The sequence below is a fragment of the Anopheles arabiensis genome, chromosome 2 (genome assembly GCF_016920715.1).
Source record: "Anopheles arabiensis isolate DONGOLA chromosome 2, AaraD3, whole genome shotgun sequence".
In the NCBI taxonomy this organism is placed as follows: Eukaryota; Metazoa; Arthropoda; class Insecta; order Diptera; family Culicidae; genus Anopheles; species Anopheles arabiensis.
Genome location: NC_053517.1, coordinates 41,665,404 through 41,687,198, shown reverse-complemented (window position 1 = coordinate 41,687,198; position 21,795 = coordinate 41,665,404). Strand labels below are relative to the sequence as shown.

The following is a 21,795-nucleotide window of genomic DNA, read 5'->3' as shown; positions in this document are numbered from 1 at the left end:
GTTTTTGCTGAACCTTTAGCTCATTTTCAAGACAGATTTCTGTGTATAGAGACAACAAACGACATTGTTGACGTAGTAGACGGAATTCCGTGATGTTGGGGTTTTTCACAGAACAACCAACACTACCACCAGCGAAGAGGTAGCGTGTTTGCAGTTCGGTTTGATCGCACCAAAGGTCCAGCCAGCGCGAGCCAGTTATGATTTATAGCTCTGGAAGGGTGGCGTTGACATTGCAGAACCACTCTGAACTGCTCTCGCTGCAGACATCTCGCAATCGCACAGGGAGCAGCAACTCGCACCACCGCTTCAAGGTTGCATGTGCAACAGCTAAGGCTAAGCGGAATTTAAACTAGGCTCATTTAAAGTCAGCCCACTCCGAAACACCGCCACCGGGCTCCACCGAGTAGCGAGCCATCCCGACAGCTCCCCATTCTACGATCGCGTCAGTTTTGATCGACAGTGTGATCGCAGCAGGTGTAAAAGTGCCCAGTGACAAGTGCTCTTATCGCGGTACTGCAAAAGCCAATTAATCTACACGACTGTCAGTACCCAGTGATGCATCAGCGACTGATCGTGATCGCTAGTGCGCTGTTACTCATCGCCGATCTAGTGTTTAGTGAAAACGCATTTATTGATAGTGCACCAGAAGGATACTACGACCGCAAATCGTTAGCTGGTAATGTCTGAACTGCTGGATTGAGCTTGAAAATTTGCAAAAAGCGTTGAGATTAAATGTGTAGTACTCGATTTGTTCCAGATTGTCCGAGCCGATTCTACAGTGAGGATGTGTCCAGTGCTCTCGGATTCTTTATTTTTGGAGGACGTCGTGCTTTTCTCAAAGAATTTCCTCACATGGTAGGTGTTAGATAGAAAAAGGTTGCAGTGCAGTGCTAACAGGTTTTCTCAATTAACGTTGCATTACACAAGAGTTGCGTAATTCCGGAGTAGCTAGATCGGTGCGGAAGATCAATAGAAAAATGTGATCACGTTAAGTGTTCCGTTAATCGTTAATTGTTTTTCATTATCATTTTGATTGACAAGTTTGCAAGGCTATGTATGAATATCCTATTACGCAATGCAAACAAAATCTAAAGGAAAAAAAACCCTGTGATCTTCTGTGAGTGCTTATTCACGTATTACAAAAACCAAATTGAATCTACAAATTCTAGGCAGCGATTGGATGGACGGACAAGACCGTATCACCACCGGTAGTGCAGTACAAATGTGGTGGGTCACTGATAGCTGCCAAATATGTTCTAACGGCCGCTCACTGCAAGGTGGATGACGAAAAGTATGTTTTCATTTGAGTGTTATTAAAGAAAAAAATTGAAATAATCATTTTAATAATATATCCCACGAACATCTCATTTCAGAATTCCACCCGATACAGTGCGTCTCGGCGATACAAATCTAGCTACCACCGAGGACGACGAAACCGCACAACAGTTTAAAATCGTTAGCTTTACTGTGCATGAAAAGTTTAAGAAAAACCGCAAATACTATGACATCGCACTCATAGAGCTAGATCGTGAAGCAAAGTTCAATACAGCTGTGTGTCCTATTTGCCTATGGCCACTCGATAACATCCATGAGTATAGTTCCAGCTTGCGAGCAATTGGATTCGGATTTACTACTTACAGTGAGTTTCGTTGCTTTTCACATTCCGAAATAAACAAAAAGAATCTCTGTAATAATCATGTACCAATTTTTCATCACACAGCATCGGGAATGAGTCCAACATTGCAAAAAGTGTCACTCAATTATTACGATTCTGATTCCTGCAACAACGAACTGCCGAAGGATGCTCGCTTAAGGTATGGACTTACGTCTGACCAGTTCTGCACGAAAACTCCACACAAAGACGCGTGCTTGGGAGATTCCGGTGGGCCGTTACAGATCGACCTGTCGGATGTAACGCGCACGATACCGTACCTTACGGGCGTAGTGTCGTTCGGAACGGGCTGTTGGGATGGTTCTATGGGTGTGTACACGAAGGTGGCCAGCTACATAAATTGGATCCGCGAGCGCGTAAACGTTACCGTCGATCCGATTGAGTGTGCCAGAAACACGGAGTGTCTAGCAGCAAGATCGTTTTCCGACAGTCGACTAAGTCCACAAAATAATTCACCCTTCTTTAAGGTAGAGTATCAACGCTTTTGAGTTACCTCTTAAAATCCTTAACACTACGAATTCGACTCAAACAGGTAAATCTACGCAAAGCAGACAACAGTTCATTCCATCAGTGCAGTGGAGCTCTCATCGATTATCGGCATGTCGTCACATCGGCCACCTGTGCCATACGCAACAACCAGCAACCAGCCTTTATAGAGGCAAACAAGGAGATGGTCGAGATAGTGGACATCGACGTGCATCCCAAATTTGTTGCTGGGAAAAACTACCACAATCTAGCTGTGCTAACGCTTGCCAAGTTTTACAACCCGAACAAAATCTATCAAATCATTGCACCAGGTTGCATCTGGAAGGAAGAGCGCATCACCGATCCGATTGTGTTCTTTTCTGGCTACGGACCCGAGGTGAAGAATGAACCGGAAGATGTGGCAAAGAATGTATCGCTCAAAGTATTGGTAGCGCTGGTGACGGAGAATGGCCGCTGTGAGGCAAGTGATGCGTGGAAAGTGAATAGCACACTCTGGTCAGGATTCAACAGTGACTTCCTGTGCACCTTCAATCCGATCGATCTGGTACCGGGCATCTGTAAGGTATGTTTACTACAATTGCCATAAGTGAGTATAAGTTGCTCGTTAATTAGTATCTGGACTCCTCTTCAGCTGGAACCAGGTGGTGCCGTGTCCAACTTTCGGCGCGACAATATTGTGCCATATGTGTACGCGGTCAACACCATGGATGAGGGTGAGTGCGGCGGAACACAGAATCTCTTCGTTGCGACACGTCTTGCTCCGTTTTACGATTGGATTGAGTCGATTATTTTAAGACATCTGCCTGAAAACGATCCAATTCTAACCTGTAAGTAAATCTACCAGTGTTTGAAACCTTGAATGATTAAATTAAGACTTATTATATGTTTTCAAATAAGCAATACGTTTTGGAGGTGATGAGTCCGACACACCCAGTGTCGATACGTCCACATCTAACGAGATCGATCAAATTGTTCATCAAAATCGTATAGGTAATTGTGCATGTGGCATAAAGCATTAACTCAAAAGGAACATTTTAATGGAAACTTCATTACAGTGCCGGCTATTCTTTCAGATGTGATCGCGAACCACATAAAACCTTACGGTGATGATTTAATGAAGAGTAGACCTCAGACCACGAAAGTAAACAGTAAGTATATCACAGTTTAGTAAAGGACGAGATAGCGCCTTTTCAAACCCGCCATTTGTGTTTCATGTGTACTTAACAGTTTATCATCAATCATTGAACAATGTCCCAGAAACATACGAAGTGTACGGCCCTCATACCCCTCATTCACAAAAGCTTGGTAACATTTCAAAAGCAACTTTTCGCTTCCGGATGTTATACTTATTGTCTTGCTTACAAAAATGTTCTTTACAGTGCATCCATTCCAGACGTCACCCAGGACGAAACAATCAGTCCTAGTGCCACCAGTACAAAACACTATCCACAATAATGATGTACATATTGAGCTGATTCCTTCCGTTGAACTACCTCCGACACACATCATCCAAGGGCAGGGACATCCTCAAGTCGTCCACAGTCGTCCCTCTGCAACGTACTCACCGTACACTAGACCGAATCACTTCCAATCGGTAGTTCCGTACGGTCAGAGCATGTCCGGTCAAAGGGTCGATTACCAGGGACCGAACTCACCCCACCCGACGGTCGATCATAACCATCTGGTGTCGATTATTCGGTCGATTGAGCTGTACGAGAACGGGCATTGCACACTTCCAACTGGAGCTCCCGGCAGGTGTCTGCACTATACGCGCTGTCCTTCGATGTACTGGAATCGCCAAAATGTGGACGTGTTTCTTCGCTTGAACTTGATACCACTCTGCAATCGTGCGCAGGAAACGGTCTGCTGTCAGGTATGAGCACACAATCCCGCACACACTATTTATACATTGCCGATATCGGTGTAAACACAACACCTCAGTAGTCAGTAAAGTAACGCAAACATGAGTCACAATAAAATGTATTTATTCTTCAAGTGTAATTAAAACCATAAAACAAGCCTGCTGAAGAATGTTACAGCGAATGACAAGTTTCGCGTCTGGATTGACAACTGGTGCCAAACACAAATGCTCGTAAACACACACGATCGCGTAGTACGCCTTGTACTCAAACACACTCCGATAAACGACTCCCTTTCACTAACCATAATTGCAACATTAACCCAGTGAACATTTCCTTCACCTATCCTGCTTCCACGCGATCGACATTCGTGAGCGAGCAATAATCTCGCCGTACGATCGCTTCCCAACACCGTTCCAACGGGCGGCAGTCCGACAGAAGCAGATTACTACCGATTATTGGCGTTTGATTACGCTCGTAAATTAAATAATCAGCAGAAGAAAGAAGTTCACAGCATTCATCTTGGTGGACGTGCAGCTCGGTACTGTTGGAAACGATCGGCGAAGAAGAGCTGTAAGTCTTTTCCATTGTAGGATTGAGGATTGCATAATTCAGGTACGGGCGATTGATGAAGTTCATGTTTCGCTCATCTTCCAGCAAACAGTCCAGATTGATTTCCCAACCGAGCTGGCGGTAGAAAAGAACGCAACGAAATGGTACGAGAATTTTGTTTGCTCCCTGCTGACAGCTCCATTAGGACGAATGGAGTGGCAAAGGTTGTTTCCTGATCGATTAACTTGTACATAAATTTACACGGTGTGAAATCCCCTGTCTTGGCGAATTGAATGGAGTTGTAGCTTACTGACGAGCTGATTCCCGATTGCAACCTCTAGCTGCAGTGAGAACATTCACTCGAATCATTTCCAACACTATCACATAGCTCACACTGGCTGCCTTTGAGAATAAGAGGATATCTTTGCGCTACAAAACAGTGCTCATTTCAAACGAATCGTTACACGGTATAACTGAAAACCGAATAAATCATCCCCATTCCATGTCAGCGTTGTGGAACAAGCCGTCGATCGACATCTTGTTTTCTTCTTCTTGGAAACTAATAGCTACCTCCGCAAAGAACCAATTTTCGCACGTAAATCACACAAATTGAGTGGTCCTTCATTGTTGTAGTTCATAGACACCACGGGCGAATGTCGTTCCATCCATTCCATGGTCCATTTGGCTTTGTGTGTTCCATTTTTTGTGCGATGCAGATGATGTTGGATTTTTTGTTTGACTTTCAACCAAACCCAAACAATACTTTGCTGGGCCGGTGCAGCAGCAGTACATACATAATCATCTGCAAACAAACATCGGTTTGCAAAATACCTCGGCGGAGTTTGATTGAAGGTATGCACGCTTCACTAGGGCACGATGGGCCACAGCAGACGAGAGATCAAGCCCTGGGCATCGTTTGCATTCTGGCATCGTATGTGTGCATGTACGGGTTTGTGTTCATTGAACTCAATTCCGCAAATGATCGGCGATGAGTTTACTCCAGTTTTGGCATACATGATTAGCGCAAACCTTCGTTTCCCACCGATGATGCTTGATGCAGGCGCATACACGGCTGTAAAGCTACACATGAGGTCAATTACCGGTCGGGAAAGGTTAGACATGTATGCTGAATCTTTAGGGGTCATGTTCAATAGGTATGTAGGAGAGATAGTTCAAAGCAGTTGATATGGCTTGTGAATGAATGGGGAGGGCTGTGTTTAGTTGTTATTGATTTATCTTTTTAGTTTTTCGTGTAGCATATCACAAATGTTACAAATGGGCTTGATTGAATGGGGGAAGAAACGCAGGACTGATTATTATGAGTAAACAAATAGCAATAAATCATAGATTGCCAAGCATTCTCCATGAGTAGTTTATGAAGCTCCTATATTCATAAACACGATTGTTGTCTCAAATTATATTTAATTTAATATCAAATTTATACTAACACACGATGATTCAGGTAAAGATATCATATACATTTTAAAAACAACCAACTTGCATCTTTGCTTCTTTGTTATGTTATTTTTGAACGGTGAACGGGACTACCACAATAGTACCAATAATGTTTACAAACAGTGTGTTAACATATGCCATTTTTCGATGTTAAATTGTTTCATTTTTTGCTGCCTTAACTTTCTTGCAAAATACGATGACAAACTAAACAAACAACCCGCCAAGTAAATGAGACAGCGAGAAGACAGGAAGCTGTTTGCGGATCGGCTGCCTTTCAGCAACGCAAAAAGCATGCATGTAATCGCCTAAATATGCATGCCAATCGTTTAATTTTCCCGTCTCTCGCTGTGCATGTGTGGCGATAATCTTCGACGGCAAGTTCAACCTTTACCGAGCGACCTTCGGCTGTCCAACACACCTTAAGACGCTGGCGCCAACTAACAACCGCCACAGCGGACAAACTACACTGGAGCAACAAGATGCGCATCGTCGCACGCTTACAGTACGGTAGCACTATGCGCGTAATTGCATTTTGCATCTAAATGCACCCAGCAGGGCACAGCTCGCGATCACCGGACGACCCGTTCCGTTGTGGTGAAGCAAGAGAAGAAGAGCATTCTTCTTGTTTGTTGCTGCACATATTAAAAGTAATTTGCACATAAGAACATATTGATCATGTCAGAGGAAGCACCGGGTACTGTGTTGTGTTTGCTTGCATGCGAACCCACGTGGGCATATCGTGTGCAGTTCTTCCCAACCAATTAATCTGCTAATCTGAGAAACAGTAGAGTAACGTGCCATCTTTGCCATTTATAAGCAATAAAATGATCATAGCTATATGCAAACTATGCGTGTCTTCCTTCAACATTCGTTTTTCGTCAACAGCTAAACAAAACCCAAAACTCCTACTATTGGCAGCTAATTTCTCATAAAACCCGACCACCAACTCGGTTAGCAAAAATATGGCAGTGAAACTAAATCTCGATCATTACCGTCATCGAAATTAAATGGCCACAAGCCCACCAACCGACGCCCGATAGCCAAACGTCAACAAACATCAACCACCCGCGCCTTGCGACAGCCCCAACGCCACACTTTCGCGCATGTGTACGCAAATATGGCTGCGAGCGTAAAGTCCCACTCATTTCGTTCGCGAATGGTGATTAATTAACGGATCGGGGTTGTAATAAAGATTAATCGCTGAGCCGCGTGTGAGTGAGTGAGTGAACAGTGTCGGGACGGGCACACGGGACACAACTGTCCGTCTGGCTGGAATCGGCTGAAGGAAAGGTCACGTTGATTAGCACCGTTTATGGGCTAATCATTTTTCGTTCGACACCCGCGATCGGTCTGCGTTCTTTGGCGCACAGCACGTGTTCCCCCTTGCCAGAGTGACTCACGACATTGGCAGGAGCGTTACGTAAACGGACCAAATTTTCTAACGCTTCAAAGTAGATCAAATGTGGTAATTTTGTAATGGAATTAGTGAGAAAGCTAAATGCCTTAAACGGTAAAAGCGATACATAATCTTTCGGCTATGGTATGATTTCAAAGGATTCGATTTTTGGTTCGATATGATTTTTGAGCATAGATCCACGATTGACAAGATTATTGGAAAAGAAAACGTTTTATGACGTGAATACTATGATAAGATGAATATTTGTGTAAAGTGTTTGTAGGATATAATTCGCTTTATATAAAAATGTTTCTTATGTTTAGATATAGGATCGTATAATCTTTTGTAGTTTTATTTTAATCTTTTTTATGATAGCTAAAATTTATAGTTTTATAATTTTCTTGCTTTTGATTTATGATTTTTTTCATATATTTTATTAGATTGTTTTCGCTTTTATAATAAATATCAGTTCCTTAACTAGCATGCCATTTGTCGCGCGAAATATATGAAAATTATGATCTATGTTTCTACGAAATTCTAAGTATGTTTTTAGAGTATTTTATTCACAATTAATCTTACCCATTTAAATGTTTCAAACGCACCAAGAAAGTGCTCAAATAAGTGTTCCGACCGCTTACGTTAACTGTCTCCGTGAACAATGCATTGTTCAATCAGTATGCGGTAACCTAGTTTTAATCAGCACACTGACACGTTTCCATTGGCGAAACAATTTGTATTGCCATTCGTTCGCCATTCCAGTTAGCGAATTGAATTAGCGTAGTAGGAATATATTTTTCCCTGTCCCGTAAATCATCGCAATGTAGAGAATGAATTTGTCTCTTTAAAGGACACAAGCGGCACGAAACTACCGCTGCACTTGAAGAATTGGGGTATTTGTCGAGTAAGTGTAATCTTCCAAGGCTAATGTTACATTGAGCTGTCTGTTTGACATCGGCCAAAATCATGTCTTGATCATCTTGTGCGAGCTTTCGTTTGACCTGACCGCGAACAAGTGTCCTCCTCCAACAAGCATCATTGTTCAGCAGCGTCTCATTCACTGTTCAAACGCAGCCGCATTCCTTCCGCTGGCAATAGTCAACACTTAATCAACAACAATTGAGACTGTAAGCAATCTCCTTCAAATCGTTCAACCACACCAACTAAATGGATTCATTTCGAGCCCTGCTCATCGTTCTCCCATCCGGGCTAAACGTTAATCACGTTTAGCATCAGCCTGGCATGCTTTAAAGTGTAGCGATTGATTTTTCTTTTATTACATACCGTTCATTTCGAAACTGGATCCCCGATGGTGCAAGAATGGATGAACTTTAAGCTTAAAACCCCTTATTTACCGTTTGCCCTCAGCCCGCTTGCTTGCCACAAGATGTCACGATTTTTCCTCACTGCTTCTCAAAGCGAACACCCAAATTTGAAGGTCAGCTTGCGCACTTGTTGAACTGCGGCACGGTTTACCCACCGGCAGAAAACCGAACAGAAACGCATCCGGTATACCTCTCGGTGGAGTAATTAATGACGCCCGGTACCTTACCATTTTCGAGTGGGAAAGTCAAGTTCACCGCTGGCAGCCAATGTGATGGTGCGATGAGCCCAATCGCGCTCTAGTAATGTAATTAATATACATGATTTTATGTCCATTCCGAACACTGCGGCTGGTTCTTTGGCCAGGCAATAGGCATCATCACCCTCATGCACTACTACCCGGTGGTCGGTGATCATTTGGTTGTTGTGGTTCCTCTTCAGAGCAATATCAGGGTCGACTTTACTTCTTTAAATACAGTTTCGATGGACAAAATAATCGGTTCATTATGATGCTCGAGTAGTTCACACACCTTCCCTTGGTAGACTACTTATTAGGAAGATGGTTCGCCATAGTTTATTTTGATTTAGTCGTGTATGAAGGATAACAGCTACCATGAGAACGGATGTAGCAAATGATTTGCACTTGGAAGGAGTTGATGTAGCGTATTAATGTATGTGTTCATGTCGTGCTTGGCAATTTTAACACCTGTAGTAACTTAAAATATTCGAAATAGAGTACGAACCTTTTCTCTTCACAAGCATAACATAAAAAGCTTAGTTTACAAAAAAAAACAACTCTATGAAATGGATAACTTTTGGATAACTTGTTTGTAAGGATGTTATGCTCTTGTTTTGCTCGAATGTTTACAATAATATAAAATAATATTTATTTCACTAAAAATACTAAAACTAACGAGGAAAATATAATTATGTAGATTGCATTTTTTTAATTAGAGATTCCTTCAACACATGAGACTAATTTATCCAAAATTTTTTATGTGGTCCCAACAAAAAGCTGTTGAAAATACGTTATTTATTGCATTTAAATGCACATAGAACCAATCATTTATCTGCCATTTCAAACCTACTCTTTCTTCGATCTTCCTAACCCTCAAGTAGGCTATGGTAGGCTCGTAACACCCCGCTTGTTCACGGCAAGCGGATCATTTTTAATCTCAGCAAACATTTGGTAAGTTTGTCATTCATTTCGCAACTTTGGAGCAGCTCTTTCGGTTTGAAAATGATTCATCTTTTAAATTTTATAGCTGGCATGAACAACACGCTGGACTGCAAGTGTGAAAACGGTGAGCCCCGGGAACAATTAGCCATGTCCGAGAAAAGTACCGAACATATGGACCCCCACTGCGTGAGCTGTTGCAATGCGACAGATTATTCGGTGAAATCATTACGAAAATTGTTCCTCTTGAACCACCTCGAGGGGCCGGCCGATGCACAGGCTAATCCAGCAGCCTCCAACATTGAGAAGCTTCCCATATGCACGTGCAGAGAACACACAGTGGAGTAAGTACCTTACGCTTCCTTGGTGGTAATTTGTGACCTGTCTGTAGCAAATCGTCTAATTGTTTCTGATTTGGTGGCAGAAGAAAGGAAAAGAAATGTTCAGAAGAGAAGCTATGTGAAACACGGTCGGTGCAGGAGCTGAGACAGCTGTACGAGGCGAAGGTGAAATCTCTCGAGGAAGAATCTTCCAACGGATCGATCGGCCGATACTCAAGACCTGTCACCGCTAGAACAGATGATCGACAGGACACCATGTAAGTTGGATGTCCGGATTCTTTTGTTTTCGATTGATTGGCACCGCTAAATGTATGTTCGTTTATTTGCTTTCTTTCCTTCGCTTCAATAGCTCCATGGACCTACCGCATCCAGAAGGACAAATGTTCATGTACACCGAACCGCCCATTCGCAGCAAGCCTTGCACCCGGTGGAACGTGATCGATGCCAGCATCGTGGAGGTTCCGAACGGCATGCAAATTACCTTTACGGTGATTGATGAGAACAAACATTAATCTGCGGAAAGAAACAACCCATTACTGGTGTTCAAAATTTGGTTGAATTTTAAGAAAAAATTACGTTGCGTTAATTAAAACAAAGAATTTATTTTCAATGCATATGATAGCTTTGAATTCGTAACAACTCGCTGTCTTTGTGTTTGATTCAATTTGAAAATCTGTAGTTTGTTGTTAACATATTACTTATACTTTAAATTATGGAAATTCCAATTTTGTACAATTATTTTAGACACACAGCGTATGATACATTGGTTTTAGAACATCAACTTATAACGAGTTTGACATCCCTGCACAAAGGTATGCAATCGAAAAGCACAAACGAAAGCTTTCTCACAAAGCTTTTGCAGTTTTGAGGTTAAGCTATTGCATGATGCAGAGCTCAATCAAAACATAAAATCCAATCTTTATTCAGCACGCTTAACGTAATTTCTTTACTTTTATATGTTTCTTTTTGTTGTGTCCGCACAAAACAAACATGAGAACGGTGGTGTACGGCACAAACAGAATATGTGATTTATTCTACTCTTTGGTATGGATAATACAATAACACGTATATAAATAGAAACGCACACACACACGTAATACGCGGAGAGGACGACTGGTCCTTCTCGCGCCGCGATCCTCACTGAGGACGTCACAGGATAACAGCCTTGTTGTCAACAGTGAGCCCTCAGGATGAGGCAGCGGTCTGTCCACAACACTTTTAAACTTTTTTTCATAGTAAGGAATACCCTTTTAAGCATTTTTTCCAATTCTTTTCTTAAATCAAAGCAAAATACCATCACATGGTACAGTGCGCATTATAACTCTCAAACAAATCATCGAACCAATTCAATTAGTGGAAACATCGTTACTGTATTAGCCGTTACTACTGAACAAAACAAAACAACAAATTAACACATTATTGACAATCTTTGGAAACACGTGAACATCTTATTGAATGATAAAGAACTCATAAGCAAGACAAAATTTAGTTGGATTACCCTCATTTCTAAAATAGTCCACTCTGCACGCAACGATAAGTTACAATAGAATAGATATATAACTACAGAGTTCTACCGTAATCAGGGGCGGAATAGGTACTACGCAAACTAAGCGTCCGCATGGGTCCCCGAGGACTCGAGGGGCCCCGAAAAAAGGGACCCATGCATCCCTCAAGTACATTTGCTTCTCAATCCTTTTCTAGTTTAGAATTACTCATACAGCTTCTCGCTTGACACTTCAGAAAAGCCAATATTCGTGTGACAGCTTGGGCCTCCACTCGTGTTAATCCGCTACTGATCGTAATTTCAGTATTTTGCGTTTACTAGCATGGATAGATCAAACGAGCAGAAATTCAATTATTCGAATAAGGCAGACTCAATTGAACGGGACAAATCAAATGAAGCAATAGCCCAGGACAATATTTTTATCAAAAAAAAGCTAGAGAACATAAAGCAACGATCGAAACACTTTAACAAAATAATACGCAAAGGTTTAAGATTTATTCTATAGTATTTTTTTATTAAAAATAAATAATTTATATACATTAGCAGCTACGCTACACTACACGATACGACTTCCTACAGTTAACAGTAAGACTTGGAATGGTCCACTTCAAGCGGACGGAACCGATTGCTAGCAAATAACCCTACAACAAATGAACTGTTGTACCGCGTGGTCATAAAGACGCTCCAGCAATAGTGCAATGGAACGCACGTTCTCATTCACATTTCCCCTATGGCAACGGTAGCCAAGCTCAGAAGTTCGGATCATAGTCCCGGTAGTACCGTCGCGAGCTGTTGCTAAAGTGATGACTGTTTGGTGGTGGCGGTGCGTGATGGTACGGCGGATACATGGCCATCACCGGTGGCGGCGGTTCATGCATCATGAAGGCCGGATCGTGTAACCGATGGTGGTGGCCGCTCGGTGGGTAGTGTGAGCCCTTCAGACCGTAATCGTCATAGAAGTAGTTCTCCGGGTGGCGCTGCGATCGCCAGCTGTCGTAGATGTTGGAAGCGCTGCTACCATGCATCGAGTTCGAGAAACGCTGTAAATGGAAGATGAAAGTGATAGTGATGGTCAGCAATCAATCGTACCGAACAAAGATCAGTTCAAGACAAACAATTTCAATACCTTTGGCTTCACATCCTGCATACGATCATCCCATGCATCGTCCAGATTGTACAGATCCTCTGAGCCAAAGTTTTCGATGCCTCCCATGTGGTTTTTGTTCAGTTCGTTCAGCATATCGGCGGTGAGTGGCGTCGGTGCCTTCTTTTTGGCTGCTTTTTGGCGGTTGATTAGCTACAAAGAGAGAAAATCCATGCGTGAGGTGTATGTCTCGTGTCGTGAGCTCTGCCTGCACTAGCTTACCACAGTGACGCCGAACAGGATGACGAACAGCAGCGACGCCAAACCGATCACAATCACAGCAATAGCCCACTGCGGCAGGAACAGATCGTCCTCGATCGCTGGACCAGCAGCAAGTATCGGCTTCGGAATAACTAAAAAGGAAAGATACAAGCCATATAGCGAGCGTAAGCATTATAATTCATAGCGTTAAAAGTCCTCGATCAATAACCAACCTGTGAAATCGGTATACACCGGATCGACTCTGAACTTGCCCAGCTGGAACACTTCCTTCACGCGCTGCGCCGGCACTTGCAGGTTCTCCCGCTGCACCGGTTCCTTCTCCGCTTTGGTTTCCTCGTCCTCCCGCTCACCGTCGTAGTCATCGGCGCTGGTCGTGGTGGTGGTCGGTGTCGTCGTTTCCGGCACCGGTACAAGCGCCTCGTGGAACATCTTGCGTATCTCGAGCGTGTTGACATCGCGCGTCAGATCCGTCAGCTCAACGAAGTAGTCCACCAGCACGCTGCCCTTGTTGAAGCTGTCAATGCGCACCTTCTTGTACCACTTGCTCAAATTCTTCGCCTTGCTGTACACCTCGTTCAGCTCCGTCTCGACCTCACGGGCCAGCTTCTTCCACTCCGCCGTGTTGTGATCGAGCAGCTCTGGCACCCACTTCACACCGTCCACGATACGTATCGTACCCGCCAGATCACACTCCGAGTGGCACAGACCCGGTTCCGTTGGTCTAGAAAAAGGAAGGGAGGGAAACGGTCACATCAAACGGTGCAAAAAACGCAAAGAATTCAAGAACAAGAATTAAAAATCATAAAAGCCAAATGGTTTGCCGACTCAAACTCGCGTCCCACTTGGCGACCTTGGCGTGAGTGACGCTAAACTGACCGAAATTGCATCGCTACGCTCTCATAACTTTAAGTAATGCAAACAAACTCTACCTCACACATACGAGTAACGATGCGGTCAACAACCGGAACGAACCTCGGGCCCTAAGATTGCACACCCACGTGCTCACTACGACTTACCTTGGTGTCGTGGTGGTCGTTGTGGTAGTCGTTGTGGTCGTCGTGCTCGTGCTGGTGCTGCTCGATGAGGCGAGCAGCTTTTCGAGCAGCTCCTGCTGCTTCTGCTGCTCCAGCAGCTTCTCGATCGAAAGCGGCGTTGTGGAAGGAGTTGGCCAACCGGTGAACTCGGTCGTGGCTCGCGTCGGTGGTCCCTTGCGGATGTGAATCTCGGGCATGCCCGGTCCTTCGGCGTGCAGTGGCTTGGCCGTCGTTACGCGGGCCGCTCCACCGGGCAGTGGTTTCTTCGCTCCGGGCCGGCTGGGAAACACGACCTTGAAGCCGCTACCGGCCGAACCCGTTGCAACGGTACTGGCCGGTTCTTCCGCTTTGCTAGCGTTGAATCCGGGTGGCAACAGTGCCGACACATCCTTAAACTGAATCTTCTTCAGCAGACTGCTCGGATCGATCGCTACCGGTTCGGGCTTTGCGTCCTCTTCGGCCGGTGGTTTGTAGCCGGGCGGAAGCAGCTTACTCACGTCCTCACTAAACACTACCTTGGGCCGCTCGGGCGTACTGCCCACGGTGGGCTCTTTGTAGCCCGGTGGCAAGAACTTGCTTACATCATCCCGAATCGTTACCGGCGCCGGTGTGGTAGGTTTCTTCGTTGTCTTGAACGTTTTGTAGCCCGGCGGCAGGAACTTGCTCACATCGTCCTCGATCGACACGGCTACGGTCTTTGCGGTGCTCGATGGCTCCGTCTTGCTTTCGCCTCCCGATGGTTTATAGCCCGGCGGCAAGAACGCACTCACGTCCACTTTCTGGGCCTTCTTCAACAGATCGAGCGTCGGGTTTGGCTTATCGTTCACCTTCACCTTGCTGATCAGCTCCTTCAGATTGTTCGTGTTCTTAATGTCCTCCTCGGTGCGGTTCAACTTGTAGTCTTTCGGTAACAGTGAGCTCAGCTCCTGGATCGGCACGTTGCTCTTGTACGAGCGGCTAATGTTGGCACTGCGGAATCGATTTCCCAGCTCCGACTTCGCCGCATCGTCCGCCGGTGGCTCGTTCGACGTGGGCACGGTTTCACCGGTCGGGTTCGGTTTCTTCAGCTTAAAGCCCGACTTTGCCTTATAGTCCGGTGGTAGCAGAGCCGATATGTCATCGATCGTTTCAAACTTGATCTTTTTCACCAAACTGTCGGTTGTCGTCGTGGGTTTAACCGTGGTCGTCACTCCGACTCGCGGTTTCTTCGTTGTCGTTGCACGCGCGTTCGGTTGGAACTTGCGAATCACCACCGGTGGCAGGGCAGTGGAGCCGGAGGACGCCTTCTGGTCTTCCGCGGCAGGATCCTTCAGTACGGGGAACTTGCCGGCAAACAACCCGCTGGACAGTTCCGACTGCACCCGGTCAAGCTTGTCGATAATGCTCTCCGTGGACTGAGCGATCAGCGTTTTCTCGGTCGTCACCGAATCCAGCTCATCGGTCACGGCAATCACCGGTTCCTGGGGCGCGATCGTTGTCGTTCCCTCCGAGTCTTCGCCAAGTCCGCTGGCCGTAGTTACATCGCCGTCATCGCTCTCGTTGCTACCCTTCGATTCTAGCTCCGCCAGGGGTTGCTTCTTCTCCTCCTGCTCGACCTGCGGGAAGGGCAAGAACCGTGCCCCGGACACACTGCGACTCGTCTGCACCGATGCAACCACCACCCAGCTTTCCGTGGTGGCATTTGTGACACCTTCCGCCTCACTCGAGCTCGCTACACGTTCAGTTGTTGAAAGGGTCGATTCGGTCGTCGATTCCGTGCGCGCTGTTGGAGCAGCAGTCGAAGGAGTAGCCTCCGGCAGTGTTTCTCTGGTTCCACCCGCCGCTGGCGGTAGCTTACCGGCCAGCTGCTCGTCCTTTAAATCTTCATCCGAAAACTGTAACATATCGGCCGCATCGTCCAGCTGTTCCGGGGCAGCCGCTGGTGGAACTGCCACCGTCTTGGCCGTTGGACGTACCGTGGTCGCGATCGGTTCCTCATCCTCATACGCGTACTCATCGTCGTACAGCTTCTCCTGCTGCTGCTCGGCCCCCAGCTCGGCCGTGCCGTTAATCTCCCGCTGTACGCCCTCCGGTTCCTCGTCCTCCTCCTCGAACGTTTCCTCCGAGCCACCGTTCGGGAGGTAGAAGTTGTCGGTCAGAATTACCGTGTGATCTTCCACACCGACCGAATCGCCGGGCGCCGTCTCGGACTCGCGCACCGTATCATAGTACTCGTTCTCGCTGATATTGTTCAACCGGCCGTCCGGATCTTCCAGTACGGTTTTTGCCGTGCCATCTCCAGCAGGAACGGCCGCGCCGTGGATGGAGGCCGTACCGGGCGACAGATTCGGTTCCTGCACTGCACTCGTCAGCACGATCGAGTTGTTTTTCGCCAGCGGTGTGGGCTGGAAGTCGTTGATTTCCTGCTGCTTCGAGTCTCCGCCGCCGAATCCGGTCGACTCTTTCGACTCCTCGTAGTCCTCGTAGTCGTAGATGACTTCGGCCGACTTGGCCGATCCGTTGTGCGTGATGTTGATGCTCGGTATGATTGGCTTCGCCGGCTGGTGGATGAAGCGCGACAGTACCGGTGCCTTGGCCGTGGTCGTGGTGGTTGTCGTGGTGGTGGTAGTGGTCGTTTTCGATTTCGCCGCACTCGGGAAGGATCCACGCGTGGCGATAGCGCTGTTCGCGGTGGGCACACGCTTCGCTTCGAACGCTTGCCGGAAGGGATTCGGGGCGGGTGTCCTGCAACGCGGAAAGGGAAGGAGATTAAAATAAGCATACTTTGTATGGGGTTGATCGTGCTTTCTTGCCAGAAATTTCTATTTTTCATCGCTAACGCCACAACATAGCGTAGAAACAAAAAGATAGCCAATTTAGAGAGAAACATGTCGAATACAATCTGACGCTTTGCATCAAAGCATGCGATGAAAATTCCTGCTCGCCGCTAACTAGCTATTTAATTACAGCCTACATCGACCATTGCCCGTTGGTCATGGCAACCCCTTTCTGGAAAAGGGTATGCAAAAACGATACGAAGCGTACGATAGTGACCCTCCGGAAAGGAACCTCCGTATCGAACGAAATGAATAGTTTATTTTTAATTTGCCACCCTGTTCTGGCTGGTGTTATCACACATTTAGTGCTGGAATGCTGCACGCTTGTAAGAATTGCTTATCTCTACCGATGATAGCTTGTGCCTTCGGGACGGTCCGCACAATGCTTCTCTTTTTGCATTGGCCCCTCCCTTTCACACAGTGTTCCCTTTTGGTCAAGAATTGCCCCTTTGGGCGCCGCTAAGCGCTCATCGACTGCACCTACCTGCCACTGAATCGATTCCGCACGGCAGCACTGTCCACGGTGGTGGTACGCTCCGTTGCCGCCTCGGTCGTCGTCGTTGTCGTGGTCGGGATCGATCGATAGCGATTGGGCCGGGCAGTGGTGCGACTGGTCTGCGAGCTGCCACTTCCAAAGCGCCCGTTCGAGGTACCGTTCTGGGTGGACGACGTGCCGGTCGTCTGTGGCGAGCCACGGCCACTCGACGCTGCACCACTATCGGTTGGTTTCGATCTAGAACTGGAGAAGCTGTTGCGCGTACCGCTCGACGTGGACGCTGGGCTGCGCGGTAACGGTTGCCGCTGTTGCTGGGAGGCCGGATTCAGATAGGTCGAGGCGCGCGTCGGTGGCTGCTGCTGATCTTCGCTCGCGAATGGTCGCGCACGGCTCGAGATGTACGATAGCTGCCGATCGCGCACGGATGCCGGTTCGGCCGAGGAAGCTGGTGCCGGCGGTGGTGGACGCTGTTGGAGTAGAACGAAGAGAATAGGATGAAATGAAGCACAGATACAAACACACACACATATAATCCAGTACGTTAGTGCACCATCGTATCGTAGGGATCGGTGGATTAGCTCGTTCAAGCTAAAGGGTTCCCGTTCTTTAAGCCACGGCCGCACGGCAACCAGTGGTTCTTTTAAGAGGAGCCATAAACCGTACGTGCCCGTGTGCTCGCATTCTTAACACACACCCGGTGGGGCCAACCAATGCGCCTTCCGCGGGACAAACAAAGCAGGGAAAGCTTTGCGATGGCACCGGTGCATGTGCAGCGGTTCGCTCTCTTATGACATTGTGCCGGGAAAATCGTGATAATCACCTAACCGTAAAAAAGGCTCATAAAAATTGTCCCATTGTCCACCGGTGTGGTGTGCTGTTTCACCGTTGCACCCCCCCGAATGGCCTCGTTAGCGCGCTCTGCGGTACCGATATACACCGTAACGCTTACCAGAGAAGCCTAATCCCCAACAGCCGACAAGAATGGTCCACATTCTCACGCGAGCGATCACTATCGAATCGGGACTGTGATACCGTTGCCCACTGACGTCAGCAACCGGTACGGGTGTGAACCAGAATCCCCCCAATTCAGTGCCACCCAGCTGGGCTTGGGACAGAATGAAAAGGCTTCGTCCTTCAATTCGGTATGACGCTCGGTGGTACAGCTTCGGCTTAATGCTCTCGATTTATTTTGGACATTGTTTTCGAACAGTGCCATTTCAGGGTTGACGGACTGCGTGCCCGAGGCATTTGATTTATGGTGTACTCGGTGGAGCAACCGTTCTCCTTAACAGGGGGAAGCGGATAGCGAGGGAAGTCATTTCCGACGCCAATCACGCCAACACCCCAAAATTGGACTGCCGACTTGTTACGGGAGCTGCCGTTAAACCGTTCGCGATCGGTCGCTTCGGGAGGCACTCCCGCGTGGACCAGTTTCGGTGCGCACACAAGTGTTTTGGTTGCGTGCGCTACAACAAAGCATAATCTGGGCCTTTCCCTTTTGTATGCTTGTTGGAACCCTTGGAGTGCCGTTTTGCCGCGATGTCCTTCATGCAGTGCGCGGGTCGGGCCAGAGAAAGAACACTCACATCAATCAACAATCATATGTTGTATGACCGATCGGTAGCAGAGGCTTTCATGCGCTCAGAACAGGGCCACATCAACATAGAGAGCCTTGTCCCACCTTGCCCAAATCGCTCCACCATCGCGCCACCTCTCACTCCCTTTTATGGTCCCCGTTCATTTCCGCTGTTCGCACACAAACCATACCGTGGTGCGGCACGTTGTCACGGTGGTCATTGCGTTGCGTAACGTTACCGTCCCAAAAGCAGTGTTCAGTTCCACTGAAGTAAGGGTAGATTACCTTTCCCTTCGCGTTTGGAGCGGCCACTTTCCAATGCAGTTCGTGATCGTGACGATTTACTGCGCGTAGGCGCTGGGCGATCGACAAATTGAGGCGGTGATCGCAATTATCTATTCCACTAATTTGTGGTTGCTGTTGTTGGGCTGTATTTGAGGTGTCCATGGTTACAGTGAAACACGTACCAAACTCCAACCGCGGAAAGACACGGCGGAAATGGCTTAAAATACAGGGAAACCAGAAAACTTAATAAATTACCCCTAATGGTGAATTTATTAGGGCTTTAACTCAATCACATACAACCAATCGAAACTGGACTACCGGTCGTAACAAGAACGTACCACAGAACGACCGGCTTGAAGAGGCTTTCCTTGTACCGCTCTGCTCGTGCCTATGTAAATTAAACAATCATTCTCGATTATTACAAAAACAAACGAGCGCTGCCCGCGACAGTTTATGAGGCCCAGTCTTGTCCACCGAAGTGTGCCGTGCTGCAATAAACATACACCCCACTCCTCTAATGTCCTCTCTCATTCACAACAGCAAAGCTGACTCATAGTTAATCCACTAGGTAGGGGAGAACCTAACAGAACAAAGTATCCTTCCTCTGAGCGACTGAACGACACCGGTGCGGACCGGAGCGGTTTGTACTTTTACTTCACGATCATGTCGACGAACTGCCACAAATGGACAAAACCAATAAAAACCCTCCGCCCGGGTACTGTTGCCAACCTCCGTTGATCCGCGGGTGTAATAAACTGACGGTGTTCTGGTCACTTTGTGGTCGCGCCTACAACCACCCCGTTTGTGGGCTCGATCCAGCAGAACGAAGCGGAGTGTGGGAATACAGCCGGCAGGGGATGTTTTTTTTGGTCAAGATGTCAAAATTATTAACGATCTCCTAGGCGGCGGCGATATTGTGTTAGTTTGTGTCCGGCATTCCGCCTTGCTTCACTTCATATTTCGAACGAACGAGCTCAGAAGTGGGCTCAATTCTTGCACAGCATAATTAACCGGCGTATGCGTCGCTTTCCTTAGGTCATGTACCCCACCATCTTGCCAATTCTGGACGCGGAGGCGTGTGCTTTTTTTTATTTTCACCCCAAAAGCTAGACCCGTTTCACCGTTGACATGGTGCTCGGCAAAACCGTTGACGCAACTTTTCGTGCGCGATGATTAAGACTCGGGCAGCGACTGCTCACGTAACCGACCGCGTTGCGGATGGATGGATAGAACTTGGCCACATCCCTGGCGCAACCAAACGCTTCATTATAGCCGAGCCCGAAACAACGTGCTGTCACCAGCACCAGAAAGTGGGCCAGCTAACAGGAGTCTTGGTGCAATCAGGGCGCACTTCTAATTTGGAGCAAATTCTTTCAATCAAACATCAGCTCAACTCCTCCGCTTTTGTTCGGGAGGGCGTGTCATCAATCGAAAAAAGACGAACAATTCAATCAGTTCCTGCGCACATTTCGTCACGTACGCCGTGGTTTACTGATGCTATTGCCAAAAATTCATTACATTCAGACGCGTTGGAGAACATTTCTTCCTCAAACCCAAGCGAAACTGTTGCAATACGCCGCAGCTCGAAGAGCGAGAGATGACATTGATAGACGGGTTTCAGTCGCTGACATGTCGGGAACACGAGATCTAGTTACTATGCAAAGCAAGTGTTCGGCGGTTACATTCTGCCCCAGTCTTTCACTCTTTGCCCGTGCCCGTTTCTGCTCCCATGCTTTGTGAGGGTGGTTTTGGGTCGTGCTGAAAAGGCTAACGTGCTTGTGTAACCGATCCATGACTGCACCACGCTGGGAAAGGTGGTCGAGTGCGAGAGAGTAACGATCGCGAGATGTTGGAATTCCGTGGTCCGTGGGAATTTAGCATCTTTTTGGCATAAAAGAAAGCACGATGGCAAAGATTGAACAACCGTGCCAGCTTGAACCCTGCACAGCGTTCTTTGGGACACATTAACATTCTTGGAGTGGTTGGTAGTGCTCAACCAGTGCTTTCTTTGTGTACGACGACACGTACGTAGGGGCAAATCTCACAAAGAACCCACGATAGCCTACGCTCCCGCGGCAGACGTGATCATAATCCTTGAAACGTTACGATCGATGTACGCCCCGGAATTGGCAAATCGCTGATTAAACGCACAGCAACCAACGCAACCTTCGACAAGTTCTTGCGCTTTTGCTTGCCGAGGTGGTTGGAAACAACAAGCAAAAAAACATGTGAACATGTGAAACAACCCGATAAACATGATCAATCTCTGCAACACCTGCAGACCGTGAACCTATCGATGAACTCATCGACGACGCCGATAAAGAGGAAGCTTCCACCGAGTGGAGAAAACTACACCGCCCGTCCGAAAAACAAAAAAAAAACCAGCATAAGCACAATTGCCCAACCGGCAGCCGACGATGGTTGGGCTTATGCGCTATATGGAAGCGTGTGAAAGTTAAG

The 21,795-nt window shown here is 47.0% G+C and overlaps 3 protein-coding genes across 9 annotated transcripts in view; 2 read left to right on the top strand and 1 right to left on the bottom strand.

Annotated features, from left to right (window-relative positions):
• The first annotated feature begins 247 nt into the window (after positions 1–247).
• LOC120897620 lies at positions 248–4,346 on the top strand. 4 transcript variants are annotated; one of them, XM_040302629.1, is made up of 11 exons: positions 248–676; positions 758–855; positions 1,170–1,291; positions 1,374–1,639; positions 1,721–2,139; positions 2,205–2,720; positions 2,790–2,985; positions 3,056–3,148; positions 3,232–3,306; positions 3,386–3,463; positions 3,538–4,346. In XM_040302629.1, exons 1-11 carry the CDS (start codon positions 556–558, stop codon positions 4,035–4,037), a joined length of 2,484 nt encoding a protein of 827 aa, XP_040158563.1. In that variant the 5' UTR covers positions 248–555; the 3' UTR covers positions 4,038–4,346. The 4 variants fall into 4 exon arrangements, with proteins under 4 accessions (XP_040158563.1, XP_040158562.1, XP_040158566.1 ...); XM_040302628.1 differs by having other exon boundaries at positions 3,214–3,306; XM_040302632.1 differs by lacking the exon at positions 3,386–3,463.
• Positions 4,347–9,838: 5,492 nt separating this feature from the next.
• Positions 9,839–10,897, top strand: LOC120893870. Of its 3 annotated transcripts, XM_040296026.1 has the most exons (4): positions 9,839–9,929; positions 10,006–10,261; positions 10,342–10,515; positions 10,608–10,897. In XM_040296026.1, exons 2-4 carry the CDS (start codon positions 10,011–10,013, stop codon positions 10,768–10,770), a joined length of 588 nt encoding a protein of 195 aa, XP_040151960.1. In that variant the 5' UTR covers positions 9,839–9,929; positions 10,006–10,010; the 3' UTR covers positions 10,771–10,897. The 3 variants fall into 3 exon arrangements, with proteins under 3 accessions (XP_040151960.1, XP_040151959.1, XP_040151958.1); XM_040296025.1 differs by lacking the exon at positions 9,839–9,929 and having other exon boundaries at positions 9,948–10,261; positions 10,345–10,515; XM_040296024.1 differs by lacking the exon at positions 9,839–9,929 and having other exon boundaries at positions 9,948–10,261.
• A 1,351-nt stretch (positions 10,898–12,248) lies between these two features.
• LOC120894069 (mucin-5AC) overlaps positions 12,249–21,795 on the bottom strand; it is a 45,971-nt gene continuing 36,424 nt past the window's right edge. For both annotated transcript variants that reach the window (XM_040296433.1, XM_040296434.1), the window contains 6 exons: positions 17,463–17,941; positions 14,145–16,886; positions 13,341–13,849; positions 13,129–13,259; positions 12,889–13,059; positions 12,249–12,802 (listed from right to left, as the gene is read on the bottom strand). In XM_040296433.1, the coding sequence (XP_040152367.1) occupies positions 12,512–12,802; positions 12,889–13,059; positions 13,129–13,259; positions 13,341–13,849; positions 14,145–16,886; positions 17,463–17,941 (4,323 nt within the window). In that variant the 3' untranslated portion in view covers positions 12,249–12,511. The remainder of the gene's footprint in view (positions 12,803–12,888; positions 13,060–13,128; positions 13,260–13,340; positions 13,850–14,144; positions 16,887–17,462; positions 17,942–21,795) is intronic.

Bases quoted from the DNA above. Each gene is read 5' to 3' on its own strand.
- LOC120897620 (XM_040302628.1), top strand. From the start codon at position 556: ATGCATCAGCGACTGATCGTGATCGCTAGTGCGCTGTTACTCATCGCC. The intron at 677-757 runs GTAATGTCTGAA...GATTTGTTCCAG, and splicing joins CGACCGCAAATCGTTAGCTG to ATTGTCCGAGCCGATTCTAC. The intron at 2,721-2,789 runs GTATGTTTACTA...ACTCCTCTTCAG, and splicing joins TGGTACCGGGCATCTGTAAG to CTGGAACCAGGTGGTGCCGT.
- LOC120893870 (XM_040296024.1), top strand. From the start codon at position 9,981: ATGATTCATCTTTTAAATTTTATAGCTGGCATGAACAACACGCTGGAC. The intron at 10,262-10,341 runs GTAAGTACCTTA...ATTTGGTGGCAG, and splicing joins TGCAGAGAACACACAGTGGA to AAGAAAGGAAAAGAAATGTT. The intron at 10,516-10,607 runs GTAAGTTGGATG...TCGCTTCAATAG, and splicing joins GATGATCGACAGGACACCAT to CTCCATGGACCTACCGCATC.